This window comes from Chaetodon auriga, chromosome 1 (assembly GCF_051107435.1).
Source record: "Chaetodon auriga isolate fChaAug3 chromosome 1, fChaAug3.hap1, whole genome shotgun sequence".
Taxonomy (NCBI): Eukaryota; Metazoa; Chordata; class Actinopteri; order Chaetodontiformes; family Chaetodontidae; genus Chaetodon; species Chaetodon auriga.
In genome coordinates, this window is record NC_135074.1 from 14806757 (window position 1) to 14829138 (window position 22382).

A 22382-nucleotide genomic window follows, 5' to 3' on the forward strand; every position below is an offset into this window, starting at 1 on the left:
TGATTTTGGTAATGTTGGACAGAGCCAGGCTAGCTGTTTCACCCTGTTTCCAGTCTTTATGCTAAGCTAAGCTAATGAGCTGCAACCTGTAGCCCCATTGTACCATTCACTACACTTGTTGACTGTTAGTCTTCATATTGTTGTAGACTTCCTAAAATATCACATTATTCCACATAGATAAGGTACAATGACACAGAGATGACAGTTAATGGGGTTTCTACATATGAACAGTTCAGTGAGTCGAATTTGCATAATGCTACATTTTATTAAAGAGCACAACATGTAAGCTCTAAACTGCAGATCAGAACACACTAAGAATAATGAACAAGCCAACAGTGTCTTGGTCTGGCCTCGATGTGTCAAGGCAGTTGGTCAGATTTACATTTTGAAAACTGAGACACAGTCAGTACATTGCACAACTACAGATGCCTCCGAGCTGAATTCCACTGCTATTCTTGTCTCCTCTGCTCCACACACTAGATTTGTACTTCTTTAGAATGAAAACAAGATCCTGTTTACTGTCGTTTTTCCCTCAGTGGTACACAGGAAGAAATGTATGTTGAAACACATTGGAAGTAATTGGTAACAACAAGGCTGAGAAAAGTCTTTTCTGTCTGTTCAGAAATTTATGTCCCAATCATTAGCAAGTCATTGACAAATGGTCAAGGGTTTCTCACTTTACAATAAACAAATAACTAAAATTATCAGTCATTATGAATGACAATAAATCATTGATAAGGGGTTCTTCATTGTCCAGTTCTGCAGCTCTAAATGATAGTAAAGTGTTTATAAATGGAATTGGTCCAGATACCCTGCAGCTTTTTGTCTGGAAGGTCAAAGGTCAGAAGGTCCATTGAAGGGGTCTTCCTTATTAATTAAAGCTAAACAGAAACAAACAAAAAAGAAAAAAAAAAAAAAAAAAAAAAACAGAAGAAAAAGTGTCCCCCAGGATGAGAAAAATATGGTAACCCACAAGTCCTTAGAGGGGCTTATAAGTGATTTTTAAAGATCATTGAGTTATTAAGCATTAATAAATCCATTAGTTACAACTTGTAATTCTTCATAAAGCATGCCTTTAGCAATGGAAAGAAATCAATGCAGAATTAGAATAGAAAATCACAATAATCAAATAAAATTTACTTTAGGAGGGAAATTTCCAGTCGACATTGAGTGACGTCAGCGGTGGCTCAGCCAATCGGGTGGCTCTTCATCTGCGGTCCGGTGGAGGTGGGAGGAATATTTTAACTGTGGTTTAAATATCGAGGCAGCTCTGAGCAGGAGATTTAAGATCAGATGTAGGGAGATGTTTAGCGTTTGGTGTGAGGACTGACATGTAGCGGAATAAAACTGCAGAGGACGTTTGGTGGAATATTTGGATGGCGGAAAGATCCCGGAGCGCAGAGCGACAACAATAAACAATGTAAGTAGGATTGCTGGACTGTAGGCTGCAGTAACCTGTCGTGAGGGCAGTAGTAAATATCTTCCCAGCCTGTTTATTCAGCATGGACGCTTGGACGCCTGCCCTCACGGCGCCTGTGTGCGCTGTAATGCGCGGCGGAGCTGCGGTGCAGACTGCGGAGCCTCACCCCGTGTGCAGATGTTTACATGTCGCTTCACAGGCCACACATGACACTGTGACCAGACGATCAGCGTCATGTTGATCTTTTACTCTATCTGCTTTGCTTTTCAGCCTCACCAGAGACGCTCTCATGCAATAAAAATGACCTTTCCTCCTATTTATGTCGCCTATTTATAGTAAGGTCATACATATTTAAAGGTATATGTAGAAATGTACAAAATGATATACCGTACTGAAATATGATCAGTGGTCTAGTAATGATCTCTGTCGGTCCTTGTTGCCATTTAGTTTAACAGTCAGTAATCCTGGAGTGTTAGACAGCTGCTCCAGTCACATTAAATTCATTTAATTGGATAAACCCTCACATCATCATCCGCCTGTAAATCCCTCAGCCTCTCTGTCACCTCTGTCTGCCTCTGTGCCTCCTCATAGGCCTGTTTGGTGAGAGGGAAGTTTTATAGTGACCAACTTTTAAATAAAGAAGTCACTGAGGGGTTTGATGTTACACTTTGAACCTGAATCAGAAATAACAGCAGTTATTGAGACCAACGTTCATTGAATGCTGTGCTGTTTCTTCAGCGAATGCACTGAATGAGCGAATCCCTGTAAGTGGTCTCGTGATTGGTTATTACGTAATGAGAGAGCATTGTGATTGGTTGTGAAACCGAGGTTTCCTGGAAGAGTGGGCAAGGCTTTGGTTTGTGTGTGTGTGTGTGTGTGTGTGTGTGTGTGTGTGTGTGTGTGTGTGTGTGTGTGTGTGTGTGAATGAGTGGTCCCAACTGTTTGCACGTGGTCTATGTTGACAGTGATATGAGGTTTGTGGCATGTCCACGGATGAGCACGTGTGTCTTTGAGACATAATTTGAGGGATCAAATAATTATGTCATTTTTATCGAATAGTTTCTCGCAGCTTATAGTGCATCAAGAGATTGATGCCACGTTTTTTCGGTCCTGTGGTGTCCAGCCATGCAGGTAGTTTTGCTTTTATTTGATATAGGTCTCTATACCAGCCAAATTAATGAAGGTGATGGATTTTTTTTTTTTTTTGTCTTTCTGGTGTTCATAGCAATAACCGATTTTTTTCAATAACCTCACTGTGAACAGTTCAAGTGGAAGCCGTTTTTACTGTGGTAGAAACTGAAAATAGAAGGAATAATTTGGATTAACTGACCCATAAAGAGAAAGAGAAGTCCAAAAAGTTGTTTAATTTAATCATATTTAATCAGATGTGATTTAAGCAGAGGTGCCATGAGGCTGTGTCTGCACACAGTGAATTCATTGGTTTAATAACAGTGTTGTAATCTGTGGTGTAGCTGTAACAGGCAGGTCAGAACAAGCCTGTGATGAGCATCTCACGTGGGACTGATGTACTACAGAGTATCGCTCGCTCATGAGAGCAGAGCAGCCCAAATCTGTGATCCACAGTAATTGATGGGTGCTTGCACATCATCCTCATCATTAATTTCTTACATGGTCTGCCCGAAATATTGAGCCATCTGTCCCCCCCCTCTGTGTGTGTGTGTGTGTGTGTGTGTGTGTGTGTGTGTGTGTGTGGAGACAGGGGTAGAGGATGCCAGTATCTGAGTCAGCACAAGCAGGTAGCAGGTGGAGATTTTAAGGGACAGTTTGTTACAGACAAGACAAGGATGTCACATATTAGGCAGTGTTACATTTAAATATACTGCAACCCATACAAAGTATACAGAGCCTAAAAACACACAATAAAACACCCAAACACGCATAAAGACAAACAAGCACTACATGACCACGATTATATTATCTCAACAACTGATATATGCTTAACATAACATTCCACGCATGCTCATACTTGACAAACATACGTTTCCTGTTTGGTGGAAACAAACTGCTGACTTCACTTTTCTAACTCAGTCTGCTACTCTGCAGCTTAAATGCTATACACTGACCTGCTACAGCAACCTCGAAGGTCAACAGTCACGCTCAAAATTCCCAATGTGTTTAAAATTACAGCCTCCACTTAGTGGAGACATTATGTGCCGGTGACAGCACGTATACACATATATACATTTTATTTACTAGCTTGACACATCCAGGGTTGTGAAAGGACAGTTTTCATATGAAGGATGTTCACATTTGTGCTGCTATTTGTTCGGCCTAATATTTATTTTATTTGATATTCTCTTTTGGCACTAGCTTGGCAGCTAAATGCAGCAGTTTAAAAAGTATGTTATTAACCAGTCTTATATGAATTATAGCAATGATGCTACTGAAATAAAACTCAGAGACTGACTGACATGTGATGATATACAGTCTAGAAGTGTAGGATTCACCTTTTTCCCAGAATCTATCACAATACTTGTACAATCGCAACACTTAAGAATCATAAAACATATTGAATTAGCATTGAATCAGGAGTCCACCCCTTTTTTTAGACATTTTGCACGTCTTTTCACTGACATCATACCCATAGTTGCTCCCATGAATAAAGGACCATCACTGTAAGAAGATCTCATTGTCTTTCTATGTTATGTTACAAACAGTCCTGTTGATTTCCTTTGGATGCTGAATATATTTTCTAACCCCCTCCCCCGAATCAACATCCACCCATCTCTCAGCCCAGTGAATGCGTTTCCCTGTTTGTGTCCCTCTCCAGGGCCTTGTTTTGCATTCTAGACAGAGCACATTAGAGGCTGTGGGTCAGAAAGACTGGCACAGCACTGCATGATTACTCTTGTCCCTGATGGAGTGTATTTGCATTTCAGAGATGAAAAGGCAATTTTTGTTTGCAATATACAAAAAAAGAAGAACGATTTCACATCCACGCACCCACACAGCAACACCCATCACAACCACAAACACACCAGCAACCACAAGAGGAGTGAAAATAATGTGAAAAGTGTCATTTTTTTACGATGCCAAATATCCGACACTGCAGGGTTGGCTGGCCTGTGTGGGCAGTAATTGGACTCGGTGGATCAATAATGTATTTTAATGTGGCAAGATGACATGGTGGCCTTGCAGTTACACAGAACATCTTGTCTCGAGTCTGTCAATCAGTAGTCCCATTAAAGGTCATGTCCTGCCAGTGTGTGCCGTTCTGCATGCGTTAAAGGCCTCAATTGTAAATAGAATCACATCCAATAGACAAAAGAGAAGAACAAGTGGAGGATTTCTTGTTGGAAATATATTAATAAAAGCTCTCGCCCTCCCTCTTCCCTCCCCTTTCCTTGCTTGTCTCCAGTTACAGACCATGAACTATGTGGGTCAGTTGGCGGGCCAGGTGTTTGTGCAGGTCAAAGAGCTGTACAGGGGACTCAACCCTGCAACCCTGTCTGGATGTATAGATGTCATCGTGGTGAGGCAGCCCGATGGCTCCCTGCAGTGCTCCCCCTTCCACGTCCGCTTCGGCAAGATGGGCGTGCTGCGGTCCCGTGAGAAAGTGGTAAGATTACAGGGTGCCCGCTCCCTCACGCTTTCACTCCCTGTCTTGCTTTTTCATCTGCATGTATAACGTGGTTTTGTGAGCAGGTAATTTGAGAGCTGTTGCTCAGACTTGTGCTCTGACAACAAAAGAAAAGCAAAGCCAGGAAAAGTTCCTAAGAGATTATGACACAAGTTTTAATTATTGTTTTTCACTGAAGGAAAAGAAGAAGTGCAATAGAGAATATTAAGGTGCTTTGCCTTCTTAAAAAAGTGTAAAAATAAAATACCCTGTTGAGATAACAACAGAGTTTTAAGAAGCTACTGTTAATGGTATCTGCTGTCTGATACGAATATTTATTTTTAAAACATTGACACAAAATCCTACATTGAAAGCTGTTTTATTCATGCTAATGAGGTTTAAAACATGTCTAATGAGTCTTTATCCTGTCGTGCAGGTGGACATAGAGATTAATGGAGAGCCAGTGAGTTTGCACATGAAGCTGGGAGAGAATGGAGAGGCCTTCTTCGTCAAAGAGACTGAGAACACACTGGTAAGTAATGATTGACAGAGCCATTACTCTGCGTCAGTAAACACACACAAATAGGACAGAACATAACTTACTGACATGAAGGTCGTGCAGTCTGATCTAAAACGCTGGCAGTGCTTTGTCTGCACTGGTACCTGTTCAATTCTTGCCCTCTTGCATGGTGATTTGCAACTGATTTCACCACTGACTGATGACTCTGTGAATACATGCTGTCATCATTTTAATCCTCAGTCTTAGATGCCTAGTTTTCCTGCCCAGGCAAGACTGTTGGAGGTAAACATGAGCCCCTCCTCTCCATGAGACAGCTGCTGGAGGAGGCTTCAAAATCTTTCAACAGTCAATAACCTGTCATCGTCATACAGAAGTAGTGTGAAGCTTGACCTAAAAAAATCAGAGTGATCTTAAAGACAGTCTTTCAATGGATTCAATAAGTGCAAAATCAAGAGTGTCCTGACCCAGATAGGCAGTAATTACAGTGAGCAATGCAATAAGATCATGAATAACATTTCTAATCCAATCGTGGAAGAACTAAAACACAAAAGACACAAAGAATATGGGTACAAAAACACAAGTAAAAGTATGTGGTCATGTGGGGAAAGAGATCCTGGCAGACACATGGATGACCTCACCAGCCACTTGACACATGGACAGCGACATCAATCTGTGTTGAATGGAAAACAATCTGCTGATCTGAGATTCTGTTCATACAAAATCAGATAATGACTTTATCGTATCAGCTGAAATATAAGCTGAACGAGAAGGAACAAGAGCTTCTGTCTCCTTCTTGCATCCTGACATGCCCCATGTGGCATGACATTAGTTTCCTAGAAATGAACCATCAGGACTGACAGATAGCATAAACAGCTAGTGGTCAGTCAGCCGGTTCACTCACTCATTTCCCGGAGACTTACCCTAACCTTAACCCAAGTCTTCGCCCTAAAATGTAGTGATTTACATTATGGGGAACTGCATTTTGTCCCCATAAGGCAGGTGAATCCCCACAATGTGACTGTGTAAACAGATTTATGTCCCCACAACGTGAGGAATACATTGGCACACACACCATTTGTGACATTTTAACACGTGACTGTGGAAAAATATTCATGTTTTCTCTGTTTGCCAATTAATCTACATGGTCTTACATGCTGTCTTCTTATGCTCTGCCACCTCAGTAGCCACAGATGCTTGGTTATTTATTCATCTCCTGTTTTATTCATGTGCATGTGACTTGCACTGCCGGTATCTGCACTGGAGGTCAGGGGTCAGCCGTCAGTGGGGACGCCAAAACTAAAAATGTATGCGCTTACAGCAGCAAAGGTCACATCCTCCACATGAGTTACTGTACGTGCTGTGAGATATACACGGGGGACGGGGGACAATGTGTATTCCAAAGTTGTAGAGTAGACACAACAGGGAGTTGCCCAGAATTTCAAACTTAAATAATAAAGTGCAGAGTAAAGCTGGAATCACTCATCCCAGGGCTTCATTCTGGAGTCCTGCGATGATGTCACTGACATTGTGAATGGTGTGCTGGTTGTGTATGAACAGATTAGATGAGGAAAAAGTAGTATATCAAACTACAATTGTATGAAATTTAGGTAAATGTTCAAAACAATAGTCCTAAAGCTAAACAGCTTTTCTTGTAGCCATACTAGATCGTGTTACAGCCACAAATGCACATATAGCAGGAAACAATCAGACATGATGTTTTGACAAGTGATTCTGGAAAGCGATAGGCAAGGATTCATGGGAAGCTGGAGGGGGGGGGGGGCGCATGATGAGAGTTGGCTGTTTTTCCCAGTCAGGAATTAAGAGCAATATGTCTGAGAAGATCTAATTCTTTATCTGAAGGATTACTACTGAAGGTCTAATTCCGCTTTTCTGCAACTGTCCATCACTCAGTAGGTGCCATAGGTGCTCTTTAGATCCTGCAGGAATACAGTAATGCCTCAGGGCTTAATGGAATACAAAGCAGTCTTAGAGGCTTCTTCAAATTCAAACAAACACAGAATTATTTGCCAATTTTCTTTGACCAAGTCTATCACACTTTTGGGGCCTTGTGTCAAATCCTCTCCTTGACATAACTCTCCCTCAGCAGAGTGGAAAACCACCAGAGGGCTATTTATAGCTCTGCCAAATTCACCTTCATGTGCAGTCGGTTGCACATGGCCTGGCACTTCCACTCATCTGTGCGCTGTCCATACTGACGGGCAGACCGCACACACAACATATACAGAACAGTAGTAACGTGCAGTAAGTCTTCCACACACATAAACATTAGAGGATGACTCGGTGTAACATTTGGCAGCCTGGGGTTCCTGCAGTTTCAAATGATTTGTTTTGCATTTGTGTTTTTGTTCCGTCTTTCAGTTATCACCTCACCGATCTGAATAGAGAAAGATCAACAACATATTTAAGGAACTATTTGGCATCGAGCCCAGCCTCCTGTGCCTCTCCTACCCAACCCCCCCTTTTACTCTCTGTTACAAGTTACAGGATTTGTTGGTGCTTGTGTATTGGCACATGGACCCACGGATCCTTCAGGCTAGAACATTAAGATTTTCTGAATACCTGTAGTAAAAAAAAAAATAAACCACATACGTAGTGTAATTTATCTTGTTATGTCGTTATACTGTATTGCTTACAGGTGAAAAAATAAAAATTACAATTGGATGAACAAATGGATTTGCATTATGAGGGATCCATTAAAATCTTCGGTGCAGGTTTTGAAACCTGAAACCCTTATTTGCAGAAATAACATGTTTAGTTGTGAGATAAACAGTTATGATGGGGAATGAAGCATCCCAAAGGATTTAAAAGTGGTTTTGGGGTGGATGTGTCCTGTCAGGCCAGAGCTCTGAGCAGATGAGCTGTGACCCGGCATAGTGTACATCCTGAACACTGTCCCTTTTTCCCTCTCATAAAAATGAATTGGGCTGTCTTGGACTGTGTTCTGACACGTGCACTGCAAGGCATGTGTTAGTCTGCCCTGGTTGGATCATCTCTTTATCTTTATCTCTCTATCTCTGTTTGTCTTTCTGGCTCAGGCCTGTTGTAGCGAGACTGCGATGAGCAAATCTGTGTGATTTTGCTAATCTGGGCTCAAACCCAAATTCCCACCAGATTATGTAGATCCACATGGAGAAGAAAGCATGTCTGTCTCATCAATCGCTAACACTCTGCTCTGCACTACTGTGTTTTTGCAGTATAACATAATACTGTTACGATACGAGCAACGACAAACACGGCCAGGACCCAGATTGCAGAGAACGAGGAACAGAGTTTATTTCACCAAAAAACAAAGTACAAACAAAAGGCAACGAAAAATCACCGCTAGGGGGAAAAAGGCAAAGTTGACTGCAAAAAAGGCAAAAACAGAAAATCACCACAATGGGGAAGAAAATAGAAATTCTCTAGAACCAAAAATCACCTTCTCAGGGAAATACTAAGAATAAACAAAGAACTGAAATAAGCTAGTGAAGACGCTGGAGCAAGGAGCGAGGAAGGAGGCAAGGCAGACAACGTGGCGAGACACATGTGAGCAGACCAAGAAATCTTCCGGCACTGAGCAGGTGGAAAAGCTGGTTGAAGTAGCCAGCAGCTGATGGGCTGATGCCGTTCAGGTGTGTCTCCAAAGTGGTCAGGAGATTGACCCCGCCTCCTTCCACACTCCAGCGCTGCAGAGAGGGAGAGCGGGAGGGGAAGGGAGAAAACAGAGGGAAGAGGACAAACACAAGCAGGGCAAGAAACAAAAACAGTGCACAAAATCGAGACCACAACAAATACAGTATGCATATCATACTTTTTAGGTATGGCACCAGCATGTTGGCATTTGTGGTTTTATGTTAACTGTCTCAACAACGTGGATAACTTGGATAACTTGTAGTTGCTGTGGTGACCCTTTAACTTTTCATCCAGCGTCTTAAGACCAAATACCACCTGTGAAAGTAACGACTATCCCATCAGCCTCTGCTGTACTTTGTGTTAAGTGTTAACTGGAAAATGTTAGCATGCAAAGATGCTAAATTAAGATGGAGACTCTTGTTCAGCCACACTAGCAGCTTAGCTTCAGGGATGACAGTACCTGTCTGTCAGTCAGTCCACCAGTTTGACCAATACTAAAACATCACTTCATTCATGGTTCCTGTGGAAAAAGCCTAATGATTTTGATGAATCCCTCGTATCATCTAGGTGGATGGATACATTGGTTTATGAAGTACCTGCAAAACTGACATTTCCATCAGCCTCAGTAGTGTTTAGTGCTATTATGCTTGCTAAACTTATGTTAGCATTGTCATCGCGGGCATGTTTCCATGCCAGTGTTACCATTTAGCTCACAGCACAGCCTCACAGAACCTGGCTGCAGACTCAAATACTGTTAATTTCACTTTGAGCAGGCAGTTAATCATGATTTTGATGTCACATTCCACTGTTGACAGGAAATAGTTCCATCTTACCTCGCAACATCGCCCATCATGTCAACGGGGGATGAGTTAATGGAGTCCCATCTTGGCAGGAGAGGTTCTCGTCATCATGGTAGGCCCTTTTGAAGAAAGGCATTTTGATACTTGTGAAAATGTGAGTGTGCTTCTTCAGTGGTTTTCATGCTACTCTCTTGCATCACATAGACACCATGCCCTGCAACTCACTTCCTGTCCAGAGCCTGGGGCCGCAGCAGAGTGATGGCGGGATGACCAAGAAGAGGAGGAAGAGGAGGAGGAAGGCACGGCCAGAGGCAGGCGGGGGAGGGAGGAGAGAGGAGAGTGGAGAAGAGTTCTCCGAGGACGAGGACATGTTTACCATTGACTTGAGCTCAGATGAGGAGAAAGAGGGTGATGGCAGCAGGTGTGTGTGTGTGTGTGTTGTGTTGTTTGTTTGTTTGGATGTTTTAGGCTTACAGGAATGGCAAAAATACCTTATTTTCAGTATTTCTGAGCAAACTTATGGGTGTTTGTCTGTCTTAATTTTAGCAGACTGTTAAACCTTCCCTCCATGTCATTTTAGTGTGTGTGTGAGTGAGAGATAGATAGATAGATAGAGAGAGAGAGAGAGAGAGAGAGAGAGAGAGGGGTTGTGAAATGCCAGTCACTGTGTTCAGTTGCTGTGGTAAACAACATTCGTCAGCAGTCACAATGTTGTTTGTGAACAGATGAGCCCCTCTACTTGTGTGAGACTGTGTATGTGTTTATGTTTTTCATGCATGAATGAGTGTGTTAATGCTCGTCCGGCTGTCTGAAAAGAGGCTTGTGCATTTGCACCACATAAATCAGCAGAACAGGACTACAAAAAAGCCCTGTAAGCTGAGGACATTCTGTTAATGCTCAAACTGGAAAATGTCCATTTTTAGCAGTGCTAGCAGTGTGGCTATATGGATGCCATGTCAGCCACTTTAGACCAGACTGAGATATCCAAACAGCTTGGTTGGATTGCAGTGACATTTTGCAGTGAACATTCATGGTCCCCCTTAGGATGAGGCTGTAATGACAATCCCCTCAATGCAAAACTAATGACATTTCCTTAGTTGTGTCCTAATTACCAAGAGTTAGTTTTTTAACATGCCAGCCCACCGTCTGTGTCCCTTAAAGAACCTGAAAACTTGGCTTTAAATCTTATTCCTCTGTAACATTAAATAATCAACACTAACAGCCAGTCCGCTTCATCAGAGCTGTGTGGGTGTTGTTTGTTCAGATTTGACTGACAGCGACCAAACAACTCACCAACAGTCATCAGATTCTGATTCAAATGCTGCTAAATCCTAATTGGTGCAAGTATGTGATGTCACTTTTCTTCAACTGAGCGCCACCCAAACAGTGAGAAGAGCCACGTCAAGGACTCAGATTAAATGCTTCGGAACAATTTAGCAGGATGATAATTAATGCATGTGTGTGCATGTTTGTATTTATGTATTTGTGTGAAGGCCTTTGAGCACCAGCTCGGTTTGTGGGATGGGCTCCAGGGATTTGTCCTGTTCCCACAGTGTTTGTTGCCTGACTGCAGGGGTTCCAAGCTTTTCTCCGGAAGTTTGCCGCATTGCAGGACAGGGGAAATTCCTGAACCCCTTAAAGACTTGACAGACTGTGTGTCTGCCTCATGTCATGCTTAATACAGTACTGTTCTTGATATGCAAATTTTAGGCTGGTTTGTGAGATGTCAAACAGGCTGCAAAAGGAGTGGAAGTAAGGAGGAGATAAACGTACGACTACTGGTGTTTCAAAAAACATTTTAACAAGCATAAACAAATCTCACTTATTGTGCTTAATTTGGATTTGTAGGGATACTGTGTATAGTATGGTGGGTGTACAAGTTGTGAAATAATGTGTGTATGTGTGTATGACTGACATCTTGCTACATATGTGTGTTTTTGATCAGGCCCATGTACGGTGATCAGGGGTCTTCAGCCATCGCACACACACGCCCCAGCACTGACTGGACCGGTTCACAGAGGTATTATTATATGCACAGATACTTTACACACACTTTATGGTCTTCTTTAGCTCTCTAGTAAACTTTTTTTTTTTTTCCTGTTCACATTGTATGAAGCATTTTTAATCCATTTTCTGTGCTCACAATGACTATATAATACTCATGATTCACTGTCTCTCACTCTCTCTTTCACTCTCCTTGTCTCCTTTTTCTGTTTTTCTCTGTCTGTCTGTCTGTCTGTCTGTCTTTATCTTCCTGTAGTAATGTGATTAAGGAGACTCTCTCCATCCCTCAACCCTGTGGTCTGTCCATCTCTTGTCCTCAGCAGACCTCTCACTTCTCTTCCCCTGCTAGGTATCTGTCACCTTCAGTTCTGGACTTTCTGAGTGCCTAACATGAAAGAATGCACTAATGAAGGAAAAGCACACAATTTGCATGAAAATTATACCTATAATATTTCTAAAATTGCTCATGTTCATATTAGACTCAGAGTAGATTCAATTTCATTCTAGTATTTTTAAGTTATCAACGATGTTAAATGTACTTTATCTGTTAGAATATGTAGGAGAAAATGACTTTAATCAAGTGTCACTTTGCCTGCAGCCTGGATGATTCACGGTCATCAACGCCAAAGAGCGACTCTGAGCTAACCAGTCAGAACAAAGACAACCCTGAGATGCTGTGGACCTGGGGGGAGCTGCCACAGGCTGCCCAGGTATCTAAATGCACACTCACACACATGCACACAAACACACACACTCATAGATGTTGCAAAAAAATATCTCACCTCTTGCTAACATATTTAATTCAGATTTGCAGATTGTATTGGTTCTACATGTTATTATCGTAAATATTTCACTACAGTATCACATGTGAGGCTCAATACCACTCTCATGTCTGTATGTGAATATGAAACTACTGCCAGCAGTCTGTTAGCTTAGCTTAGCGTAAAGGCTCCAGGAAATTGACGTCCATGACTTTAGACATCCTGGAAGCTGGATTTTGTTACCTTTGGACAAACCCAGGCAAGCTGTTTGCCCCTGTTTCCAGTTTTATGCTTAGCTAAAGTAACAGGCAGCTGGTTCCAACCACATATTTACCACACAAACATGAAGTGCTATCAATTTTCTCATGTAAAGAAACCTAACAAGCATATTTCCCAAAATGAGATAAGGAAAGTAAGAGTAGAAACATTCTTGAGTACAAAAAAATGTGTGAAAAGTTTGATCTCTGTCTCTCTCTCTCTCTCTCACAGCCATCCTTCCTGACCTCCCACCTGAAGCAGGACCCTGCCTCAGTAGTCTCCATCCCGGTGTCTGCCAGCACTCACTTCAGAGCCATCAGTGACACTGGACCTCCCTCCTTAACTGTCTATGCTCCACAGCAAGGAGAGACCGCTGCTCACGGTGGGGACAAGGACGCTGAAGAAAGCAAAAATGGAGCCAAGGTCGGACTAAGCACAAAGACTGGGGCCAGGACGGAAGGAGAGCAAGGTGCTTATATGGAGGGCAACATGGCTTTTAATGTGCAAGGTATTCTCTGCAAGTGTCTAGAATGACAAATGTCAGGGGTTGATTCTAATGTCCTCTGAGCCACATTTGAGGTTGTTTGACAGGTCGTAAACAGACAACAGGCCTGTACAGTGTCTCTTTGTCAGACTTGCAGCACTTGCTGTTTAGTGACCTCTAGTGGTCATTTCTGTGGGAATTCAAGTTCTGCAAACGTGACTTCTGAATGATTCAGATATGACCTTGTCCATTGATGAGGCATAGTGGTGCATTTAGTGATAATCCCACCTTGCGTATCAGTGTGTCCTCGTGAGTTTGAGTTTGTTTGATTTTCTTTTTTTCAGGGAGAGAAGTGGAAAGTGTTGGGCCATCGTGTGCAGCGATGGAGGGTTTAACAGCCTGCTCAGTGTCTCCCAGGACTCTCCCTGATCATCTTGAGGAAGGCAGGAATAGAGGAAGCCCCATCAGAAGAACTGATTCACCATCCAAGAAGAAAGGTGTCACTTCTCTATCTCAAACAATACAAGGGTTTTCTTGAACTCAAAGCGTCTAAATCCTTCAGTGTTGTCTTTTATATCTGCCACTGATGATGTGTGATATTGTCTCTTATCAGAGAAGAGAAGCCAACACCTGGGTGCTGATGGCATATACCTGGATGACATTACAGAGCTGGAGCCTGAAGTAGCTGCTCTCTACTTCCCTAAAAGGTTCAGTAACAAACATATAGATCTACTGAACATGTTTGTGCATGCCTTCATATGGACATACCCCACCCCAAGCACACACACCCTTTGTATAGAGGGCTTTCATGTGGTGCAACACACCCTCTGGTGGCCACCCCGGAGGTCTTCAGCAAGATTCAAGAGTTGGGAAGACTTTTATTTGTGTCCTGTCTTTCATGACTTTTTGGCTATTTTGATCATGAAACTGTCACCATCACAGCAATTAAATACATTACATTCTCAGAGATGTATGTCCTTGAGGATGAATGTGTTCCTCTCTGCAGTGACGGAGGCAGCAGCTCCATGAGGGGAGACTCAGAGATGATGATGATGGGAGTGCGGAGCGCTAATCAGTCCCCACAGTCAGTGGGCAGCAGTGGGATGGACAGCGGTGTGGACAGTTTGTCTGACCAAATAGGGGACCTGCCTCATGTTGCCATCTCTTTGTGCGGAGGACTCACTGACAACAGGGAGATCACAAGAGGTAGGATATGGAATGTGCCTGGAGGCCATGACAGAAGGACAGAAGAAATGAGGTGAAATTGCTGTTAAATTTTAACTTAAAAAATCATGTCTAACGTCTCCTTATATCTTATGTTATAGATAAACGATTTTACCTTTCGAAACAATTCTTTTTGAAACATCTGTCAATCTGTGTGTGTTCTTGCCTCTGTATGTACCGTGTGTGTGTGTGTATGTGTGTGTGTGTGTGTGTGTGTGTGTGTGTGTGTGTGTGTGTGTGTGTGTTCCATGCCACAGAGCAGTTCCAGGAGAGGGCAATTTCCTACCAGCAGTTCTCTGAAAACCCCTCTATTATTGATGACCCTAACCTGGTGGTCAAGATAGGACACAAGTATGTATTACTATTCTGTATTCAAAACTAAAGTGTGATACACATTCAGACTGAGTGCAGAAACTATGACAGGCATAATTAACATGTTCGGCATATCTAATGTTACAGTTTAATGTCATTCAAAGGAATAGTTCAACATTTTGGGATTTTGTATGTATGTTTTCTTCCCTAAAGATTGATGCCTCTCTCACGTCTGCACAGCCAATATGAAAGTAGTGCCAGCCGCTGGTTAGCTTAGCTTAGCATAAAGACTGGGAACATTTAGAAACAGCTAGCCTTTAGAGTTATATCTCATTTGTTTAATCTGTACAACAACCTAATTTTTTTTTATGTTGGATTATGAGCCGGACCACATGGCCGGGCCCAACAACTTCAATTAGTCATGTTGTCTTTGCAAGGTTGCCAGGCAACCAGCATACTCCAGGAAGTCACTGCGTGTATTTGATTACTATTATGATTAAACCTTTATTTAACGAGTTAAGTCCCATTGAGATCACAAAATCAGTTTTTCAAGGGAGCCCTGGCCTAGAAAGTAAGTGCTCATAGCGCTCCCTGTCTTCTGTTGTAGGTACTACAACTGGAGCACAGCAGCTCCTGTCATGTTGGCCATGCAGGTCTATCAGAAACCACTGCCGCAGGTAAGACCACCACAGTGATGCACAAATATATTCTCTGATGTGTTTCCTTGATTCCAGGTAACTGTGTGTTTAATCTCATCGGTTAATGGCATTAGTGGTGGAAGAACTATTTTGATTTATTTAAGTTAAAGCAACTCTCATTTTTCATATTATTAAGTATTATATTACGCTGTTACTGATGAGTTATTACTGATGCATTAGTGTGTAAGCAGAATCTTCATCTTGCAGTACTTTGTGTAGTATAGGTAGTTTTAATCTATAATCATATTTTATACACTGATGATATGTTTTGTATTTAAAGTCAGAATCTGAATGTAAATTTCAGCCATCAGATAAATACAGTGGACTGAAATATACTATATTTCTCTCTGAAATAAGATAACATGCAATAGAAATACTCAAGTAAAGTGCAAATGTCTGAGCGTGTCTCGCCCCTGTACTTCAGGGTAATATTAGACAGCACAGAATGCTCAAAAATGTAAAATAACTACATATGCTATGTTTTTTGTTTTTTTTTTTTGTTTTTTTTCCAAATGTGATTATGCTATCCATATATTTGTTAGGTGGTGTTTGGTGTCTTTTAGTGTTCTGCACCCCCCTGCATCACTTTCTCCTGTGCACTCCCAGCATTTTGCAATGAATTCTCCTTAATCTGATGTTTCACTTTGGTTCAGTGTTGGCATTTGCAGCATTCTCTCATTGTTTCATGCAAATTCAACCAAATGCTAGCAGATAATGTGTCCTCACATTCGTTTCCAGCTCTCATAGTCGGTATTCAGCCATTTGGGTTATTGTTGTACAGCACATATGATACTGAGATATGATATGCCCGAAATTGAAATTGACCCATGAACACACACACTGGGAAGCTCGCGACCGAGCTGCCAGCGTTGTACCACAGTGAAATCTCTTTTCCTAACACTTTAATAATGTCATGTCTTTATCCCCCTCCTTACTTTTTCCTTTTTATTTACATATTTTCTTTCTCCCACCATTCATCCGATTTGTGTTTGTGTGCACTAAGTGTTGGTGTTTGAGTTACGTGTTTTCTGCTTTTGGCCTCTTCTCGTACTGCCTCCCTGGTCTGTTTGGCTCCAGCCCTCCCCAGCCTGTATGATGTTTTCTTGCTTTGCCTGAGTGTTGGTCAGAGCACGTCTTTCACCACTGTCAGCCTGTCTGTCTTGCATGTCTCTCTCCTTCTCCTCATGGTGTATCTTGCTGCATTTTTATCATGCTTTTTCCCCACTATTACCCAGTCACAATTTTGGGAAGTCTTTTTGTTCCATTGAATCCTGGCCTGTGGTGATTTAGTTGGAGGTCCGTGTGGTTTGAAATGAGCTGCTTGTTATGTTTCATTTTGCATGTTTTTCTGTTCATGGTCTATGTGTGTTTTCTGCTCCACTGTGTTTTGAGTTTTTTGTTTTCTGTCAGTTTTGAGTTACATTTTCAGTCAGTTTTGAGTTGTATGTGCATGGTTGTCTCCAGGCCTCAGTGGAGAACATCATGAAGGAGAAGATGCCAAAGAAAGGGGGACGCTGGTGGTTCTCATGGAGGAGCAGGAACAGTGACTCCAAATCAGTAAGCACACAGACACACACATTATTGGTGAGATTTTCAATCATTTTCCCCCAGCCTTCATTATATATACTACACAGTAAAGAGTGTCAGAATGGGGGGAAAATAGGAGGCAAACGATGGGAGCCTTATTTGTTCTTCAACACCACCTTTGTGCACTTCAGGAATCAGTGACAGAGGCAGGAGGAGACCAAGGAGAGAGCTCACTCACTATGCCCTCAGCAAACAGGTGACTTCAGACTTTGAATATAAAAACATACCATATTTTTCCCATTCTCATCCGGTTCAGATTCATCTTATATCAAATTGGCTGACTTTTTCAGGATGAAGGATGAGTCATCCTCTAGTGATGAGGAACACAGATCATCCAATCAGGCGTCAGGATCCTGCCAGTCAGAGCTCCTCATGAGTTCTGCCAGCGTCTGTTATAAGAAGACTCTTCGCCTCACCTCAGAGCAGCTGGTGTGCATTCCTACAGTTGGATTTATTGAGCTGTGTCAAGTCAAGCTGTGATGTGTGACTTACTTGTATTGCACATATGGTTCACTATGACGTGAAAGAAGCATCTCTGTTTACGTAGCAAACATTGGTACATTGTCTTCCCTTGGGGCAGTCACAAGCTATAAATAATCTCTTCCTTTCAGTCTGTGTGTGTCTGCTTGACTTTGCATGTGTGTGTATGTTTACAGGTCAGCCTGCAGCTGAAGGAGGGTCCTAATGATGTAGTGTTCAGCGTGACCACTCAGTATCAGGGCACCTGTCGCTGCCATGGCACAATCTATCTTTGGAGCTGGGATGACAAGATAGTCATCTCTGATATAGATGGAACTATCACCAGGTAAAGGAAAGCAAGACAATGGCAAACCAGGCTATGAGAGAGGGCAGTGCAGTTTCAGCTTTACACCAGTAGGTGTCAGGCTGTCACAGATTTGGTGTTGGGCTTTGTCTTTTTTTATTGTAAATAAGTGCATCAGTATCGATTGTGTGATGTTGCCTCTCTTGTGTCACTCTGTAGGTCAGACACTCTGGGTCACATCCTCCCCACACTGGGTAAAGACTGGACTCACCAGGGTATCGCACGTCTTTACCACAGAGTCAGCCTGTGAGTGCTACCTTATAATGTGCACACACTGTACAGAGCGCAGAAATCTGGCTCCATCAGCTTATATAATACAAACATCACATATTTGTTTGCCTCATTGCTTAATTTTCTTTTACTGCAGCATATGTAATGGCTCGTCATCAGTCTAATGATTTATTATTTGAACCGTACTGCATAATACAAGCTCCCTGCCTCCGTGTCACAGAAACGGATATAAATTCATGTACTGCTCGGCGAGGGCCATTGGCATGGCTGACATGACGCGAGGCTACCTGCACTGGGTCAATGAGAGGGGAACCATGCTGCCGATGGGCCCGGTGCTGCTCAGCCCCAGCAGCCTCTTTTCTGCCTTGCACAGGTCAGACACACGCCACATGTACAAACAGGCTGCACTGGAGTAAACAGAATTTATGTGGCCTTGAAGCCATAAAAACAAAGTGGCAAATATTCATCATTAGTGAATAATAGTGCAACATGTATTTGATGTCATGTTATGTTGTGTAGGGAGGTGATTGAGAAGAAACCAGAGAAGTTTAAGATCGAGTGTCTCACAGACATAAAGCACCTTTTCTACCCAAACACTGAACCCTTCTACGCTGCTTTTGGCAACAGAGCCACGGTGAGACAACTGCACGCTAACAGACACAAGCATGTGCTTTCTCCTTAACGAGTGGACTACATTACGAAGAACTGCTGGGGTCTTGATGTATTTGTTTATTGTGTTGTTACCTCTTGGTTTGGTGGTGATGCTGATTGTTTGTGTGTGTGTGATTTCAGGATGTATATTCCTATAAGGAGGTGGGTGTTCCTCTGAACAGGATTTTCACCGTCAATCCCAAGGGGGAACTGATACAGGAGCACGCCAAAACCAATATCTCATCGTAAGCTATATTCTATGGTTCACTTGATTTTCATCCATGTAATCAGACTCTGGACGCGTGCGCACAGAGGTTTGACTGTCCAAATTCTAGTTTTGTACACTCAAAGTCTGTGTGTCTCCCTCTCAGCTACGGGCGCCTGTGTGATGTGGTCGACCATGTCTTCCCGGTCCTGGTTCGAGATGAGGGAGCGGACTTTTCCTGCTCTGACACCTTTGGCCAGTGCAACTACTGGAGCGAACAACTTCCTGATGGCACCAACCGGGAAGAAGAAGACCCACAGCCACTTGAGACAAGCTGAGGAAATCCCAACAAATCCAGCACTGAGGACGCTGCGTTGCAGCTTTTCTCCACATCGCAGTCAGGCACGACACTGTGGTCAGTGCTTTTGTGATTCATTGTGAAGCCAAGAGCCCAGATTCAGTGAAGATGCTGATTATTTTAGAATCAAAAACTTATTCAAGAACTGTGTGGGAAGCAGCCATCAAACTTTTCCTAACACTATACCTGATAAATGAATGGCTCAAAGGCGTTACTTAAAAGATTTAGTAATGCGACTTCTGATTCAAAATAGATGAATGTGTTTTCAATATTCCACATAAACAAAATCACCATTCAACATTGAGAACACAAAAAGGACTGCTAAGACAGACAAAAAAAGAAAGTAACAAAAAGACAGCACCCTTCATGCTTTTTAGCTCCGTAAGAGATTCCCTTGACTGGTTACCATTCTCCTTGATCCCACCTCGCTCTTCATTTAGACAGTGGATAGAAAAGCTGCCACACAGAATGTATATTGTTTGCCAGAGGGTGATGATTATTATTATTTTGCACCAAAATGACTTCAGTATCGGTTTGTCCCCACTTGTGCCACCTGATACCCGTTATTTTTGAGATTTCTAATTAAAAAATTGCGTTTTAGACACACCTATCTTAAACTAATGAAATGTCCCCTGAAACATAAGGACACACCATGTAGATTAAATAAGAAATGCTGCTGTACCCCACAAAGACTCTATGCAAGCAGCCCTTTCAGATTGTACACACAACTGGCTTCCACATTTGACAATGAAATGTAAATCACATCCGGTACAATTCATCTTGTCAAATCTCAAGTCAACCTGTTGGTGCAGCACTCGTTTCTTACCTTGTTTTTAGGAAAAAAAAATTACCTTTTTACTCATCAGACTACTGCTCAGACTCTTGCTTCAAGTTTGACCTGGTCCAGGTATGTGGTTGTAGTATGCTTTTCTGACCTCAAGTGCAGTAGACACAGCACGGCACTGTGCACCACACAACATTATGTTACAGTAAAAGCATACAGAACATGCAAAAATAGCACAGATATCGCATCCAGTCATCCTCTGTGCCAAACTCCTTCAGAGGTCCAGCTAAACGTGTGTGGTGTTTTGACCGAGCTACTGTGAAAGACGTGGCTCCAGCACAGTTTTTAACTAGTAGTATTCAGTAAAAAATACTCAAGATAAATGCAAAACAATGCAAATAACTTCTGTCTGTTCTTTGTTTGTTTTTATACATGCAAATAAATTAACACCAGTGATATGCTAGAATGTAGTGTATAAATCACAGTGTACAGTATGTTATTCTAATGACTAATGCTCATCAATGCAATGACTGTATAAGCCCATACAGGACTATGGTCATATATTTCAGTTTTGTAATGTTACTGCACACATCAGTATACTTTTATGCACAGCACTAATCTGTTCTGTGGTGTAGAATTAAATGCAGCATATTCAGATGCTGTAAGGTTTTTAGATTTTTCTCTTCACAAGCATCTATTTTCTGTTGTTTTTACATTTTTTAAAAAATGTTTTCATCTGTTCATCAAATAACGTCCGCTGTACTACATCTATGTGAGACATCTGTTTGTTTTCATCACATGTATAACGTAAATCGGGGAAACCACTGTAAATAATTACTAAAATTAAGATTTGTGGTCATATGAAGTAAATTTCTTTTTTATTTAAAAAAAAAAGCTCTGATCTTGTGATGGCTAATATACTGTATAAATTATTACATTGCTGGTGCTCATTCAATGCATTTGCAGCCATCTTCTGCTTAACTATAAATATCTTAATAAACCAGCTGTTGCACTGTGAGGTGGCAGTTTCACCATGTTACAAATAAAGCAATAGATCAACGATGAAGGTTTTTATTGTTGATCTATTGCTATCTAAGGCCAATATATGGATTAAATGCCTCGTAAGTGATGTAACGTCAGCTGTTCATCCTACATCACTCTGTTTCATTTGGTGCCTCTGGTTTATATCGTGAGCATCAAGGTCACTAGTTACATGAAGTGCAAACTATAGTATGTACAGTGCTTCTTGCAACATACAGAAGAGTGCTTACAACGCATATAAAACCTCCTCTATTCACGGTGGATCACTGAAAGCAGCTTTGAAAGGAAAAAGAAAGGAGAACAGGTTCTTACCACCCTCCTGATTTTAAATAATATGAAAAGAAAAATCTTAGTAATTCACCATATTTTAGTTAGACTTTAACAAGGATATTTATAGTCTGATATTAATGTGTCCTATATTGGAAAAAAAGTGAAATCAAAATGCCAGAATACTGTGAACAAGCCCTCTAATTGATTGTGACTGAGTGTTATGCTGTTATTTACTCTTTGTACATAGGATAGAAGTGTCTGGTGCTGTGCTTTGACTGACTTGCCTAAAAGACATCGAATAGGGAATTAACCTTTAATTAGATCAGACTGTTGATGTTCACATGCCTCTTGAGGAGTCCAGTGTAACTTGTATGTAAGAGGAAAAGACACAAAGGATGCACGCTGTTGTAATGTTAAGATGCATATTTGCATGGATGTAATGATCACTGTCTCGCCACCTGATCTTTGAAGGGAAGAACATCCTTTTTTTTAAAAAAAAGAAAAAAAAAAAGACATTGAATAATGTGGCTCACAATTATAAGATAATTTCCCCACAATTATGAGATAAAACTGTCATTATGGCAGTGTATTGTTTATTGTTATTAGTATGTCAAGTTGTGATTATTCTGGCCAGAAACACAGTCAGTGTCACTTCATTTGATATTCAAAACATCTTTTTGCTATATTTTTTCATTATGTGACAATTTTGTTGTTCATAGCACAAAGATCTCCTAATGA

General features: G+C 41.7%; 1 protein-coding gene across 4 annotated transcripts; it reads left to right on the plus strand.

The window, feature by feature from the left end:
* The first annotated feature begins 1231 nt into the window (after positions 1-1231).
* On the plus strand, positions 1232-22130 carry lpin1a (lipin 1a). 4 transcript variants are annotated; one of them, XM_076724894.1, is made up of 24 exons: positions 1244-1420; positions 4800-5000; positions 5437-5532; positions 9969-10065; positions 10158-10374; positions 11899-11973; positions 12214-12306; positions 12556-12667; positions 13208-13445; positions 13805-13957; positions 14074-14167; positions 14467-14666; positions 14942-15035; positions 15604-15673; positions 16698-16784; positions 17159-17251; positions 17413-17477; positions 17572-17710; positions 17938-18086; positions 18264-18350; positions 18556-18708; positions 18855-18969; positions 19128-19231; positions 19358-22130. In XM_076724894.1, the coding sequence occupies exons 2-24, from the start codon at positions 4809-4811 to the stop codon at positions 19527-19529; spliced, it is 2895 nt and encodes a 964-aa protein (XP_076581009.1). In that variant the 5' UTR covers positions 1244-1420; positions 4800-4808; the 3' UTR covers positions 19530-22130. The 4 variants fall into 4 exon arrangements, with proteins under 4 accessions (XP_076581257.1, XP_076581009.1, XP_076581092.1 ...); XM_076724977.1 differs by lacking the exon at positions 16698-16784; XM_076725061.1 differs by lacking the exon at positions 12214-12306 and having other exon boundaries at positions 1255-1420.
* The last annotated feature ends 252 nt before the right edge of the window (positions 22131-22382 follow it).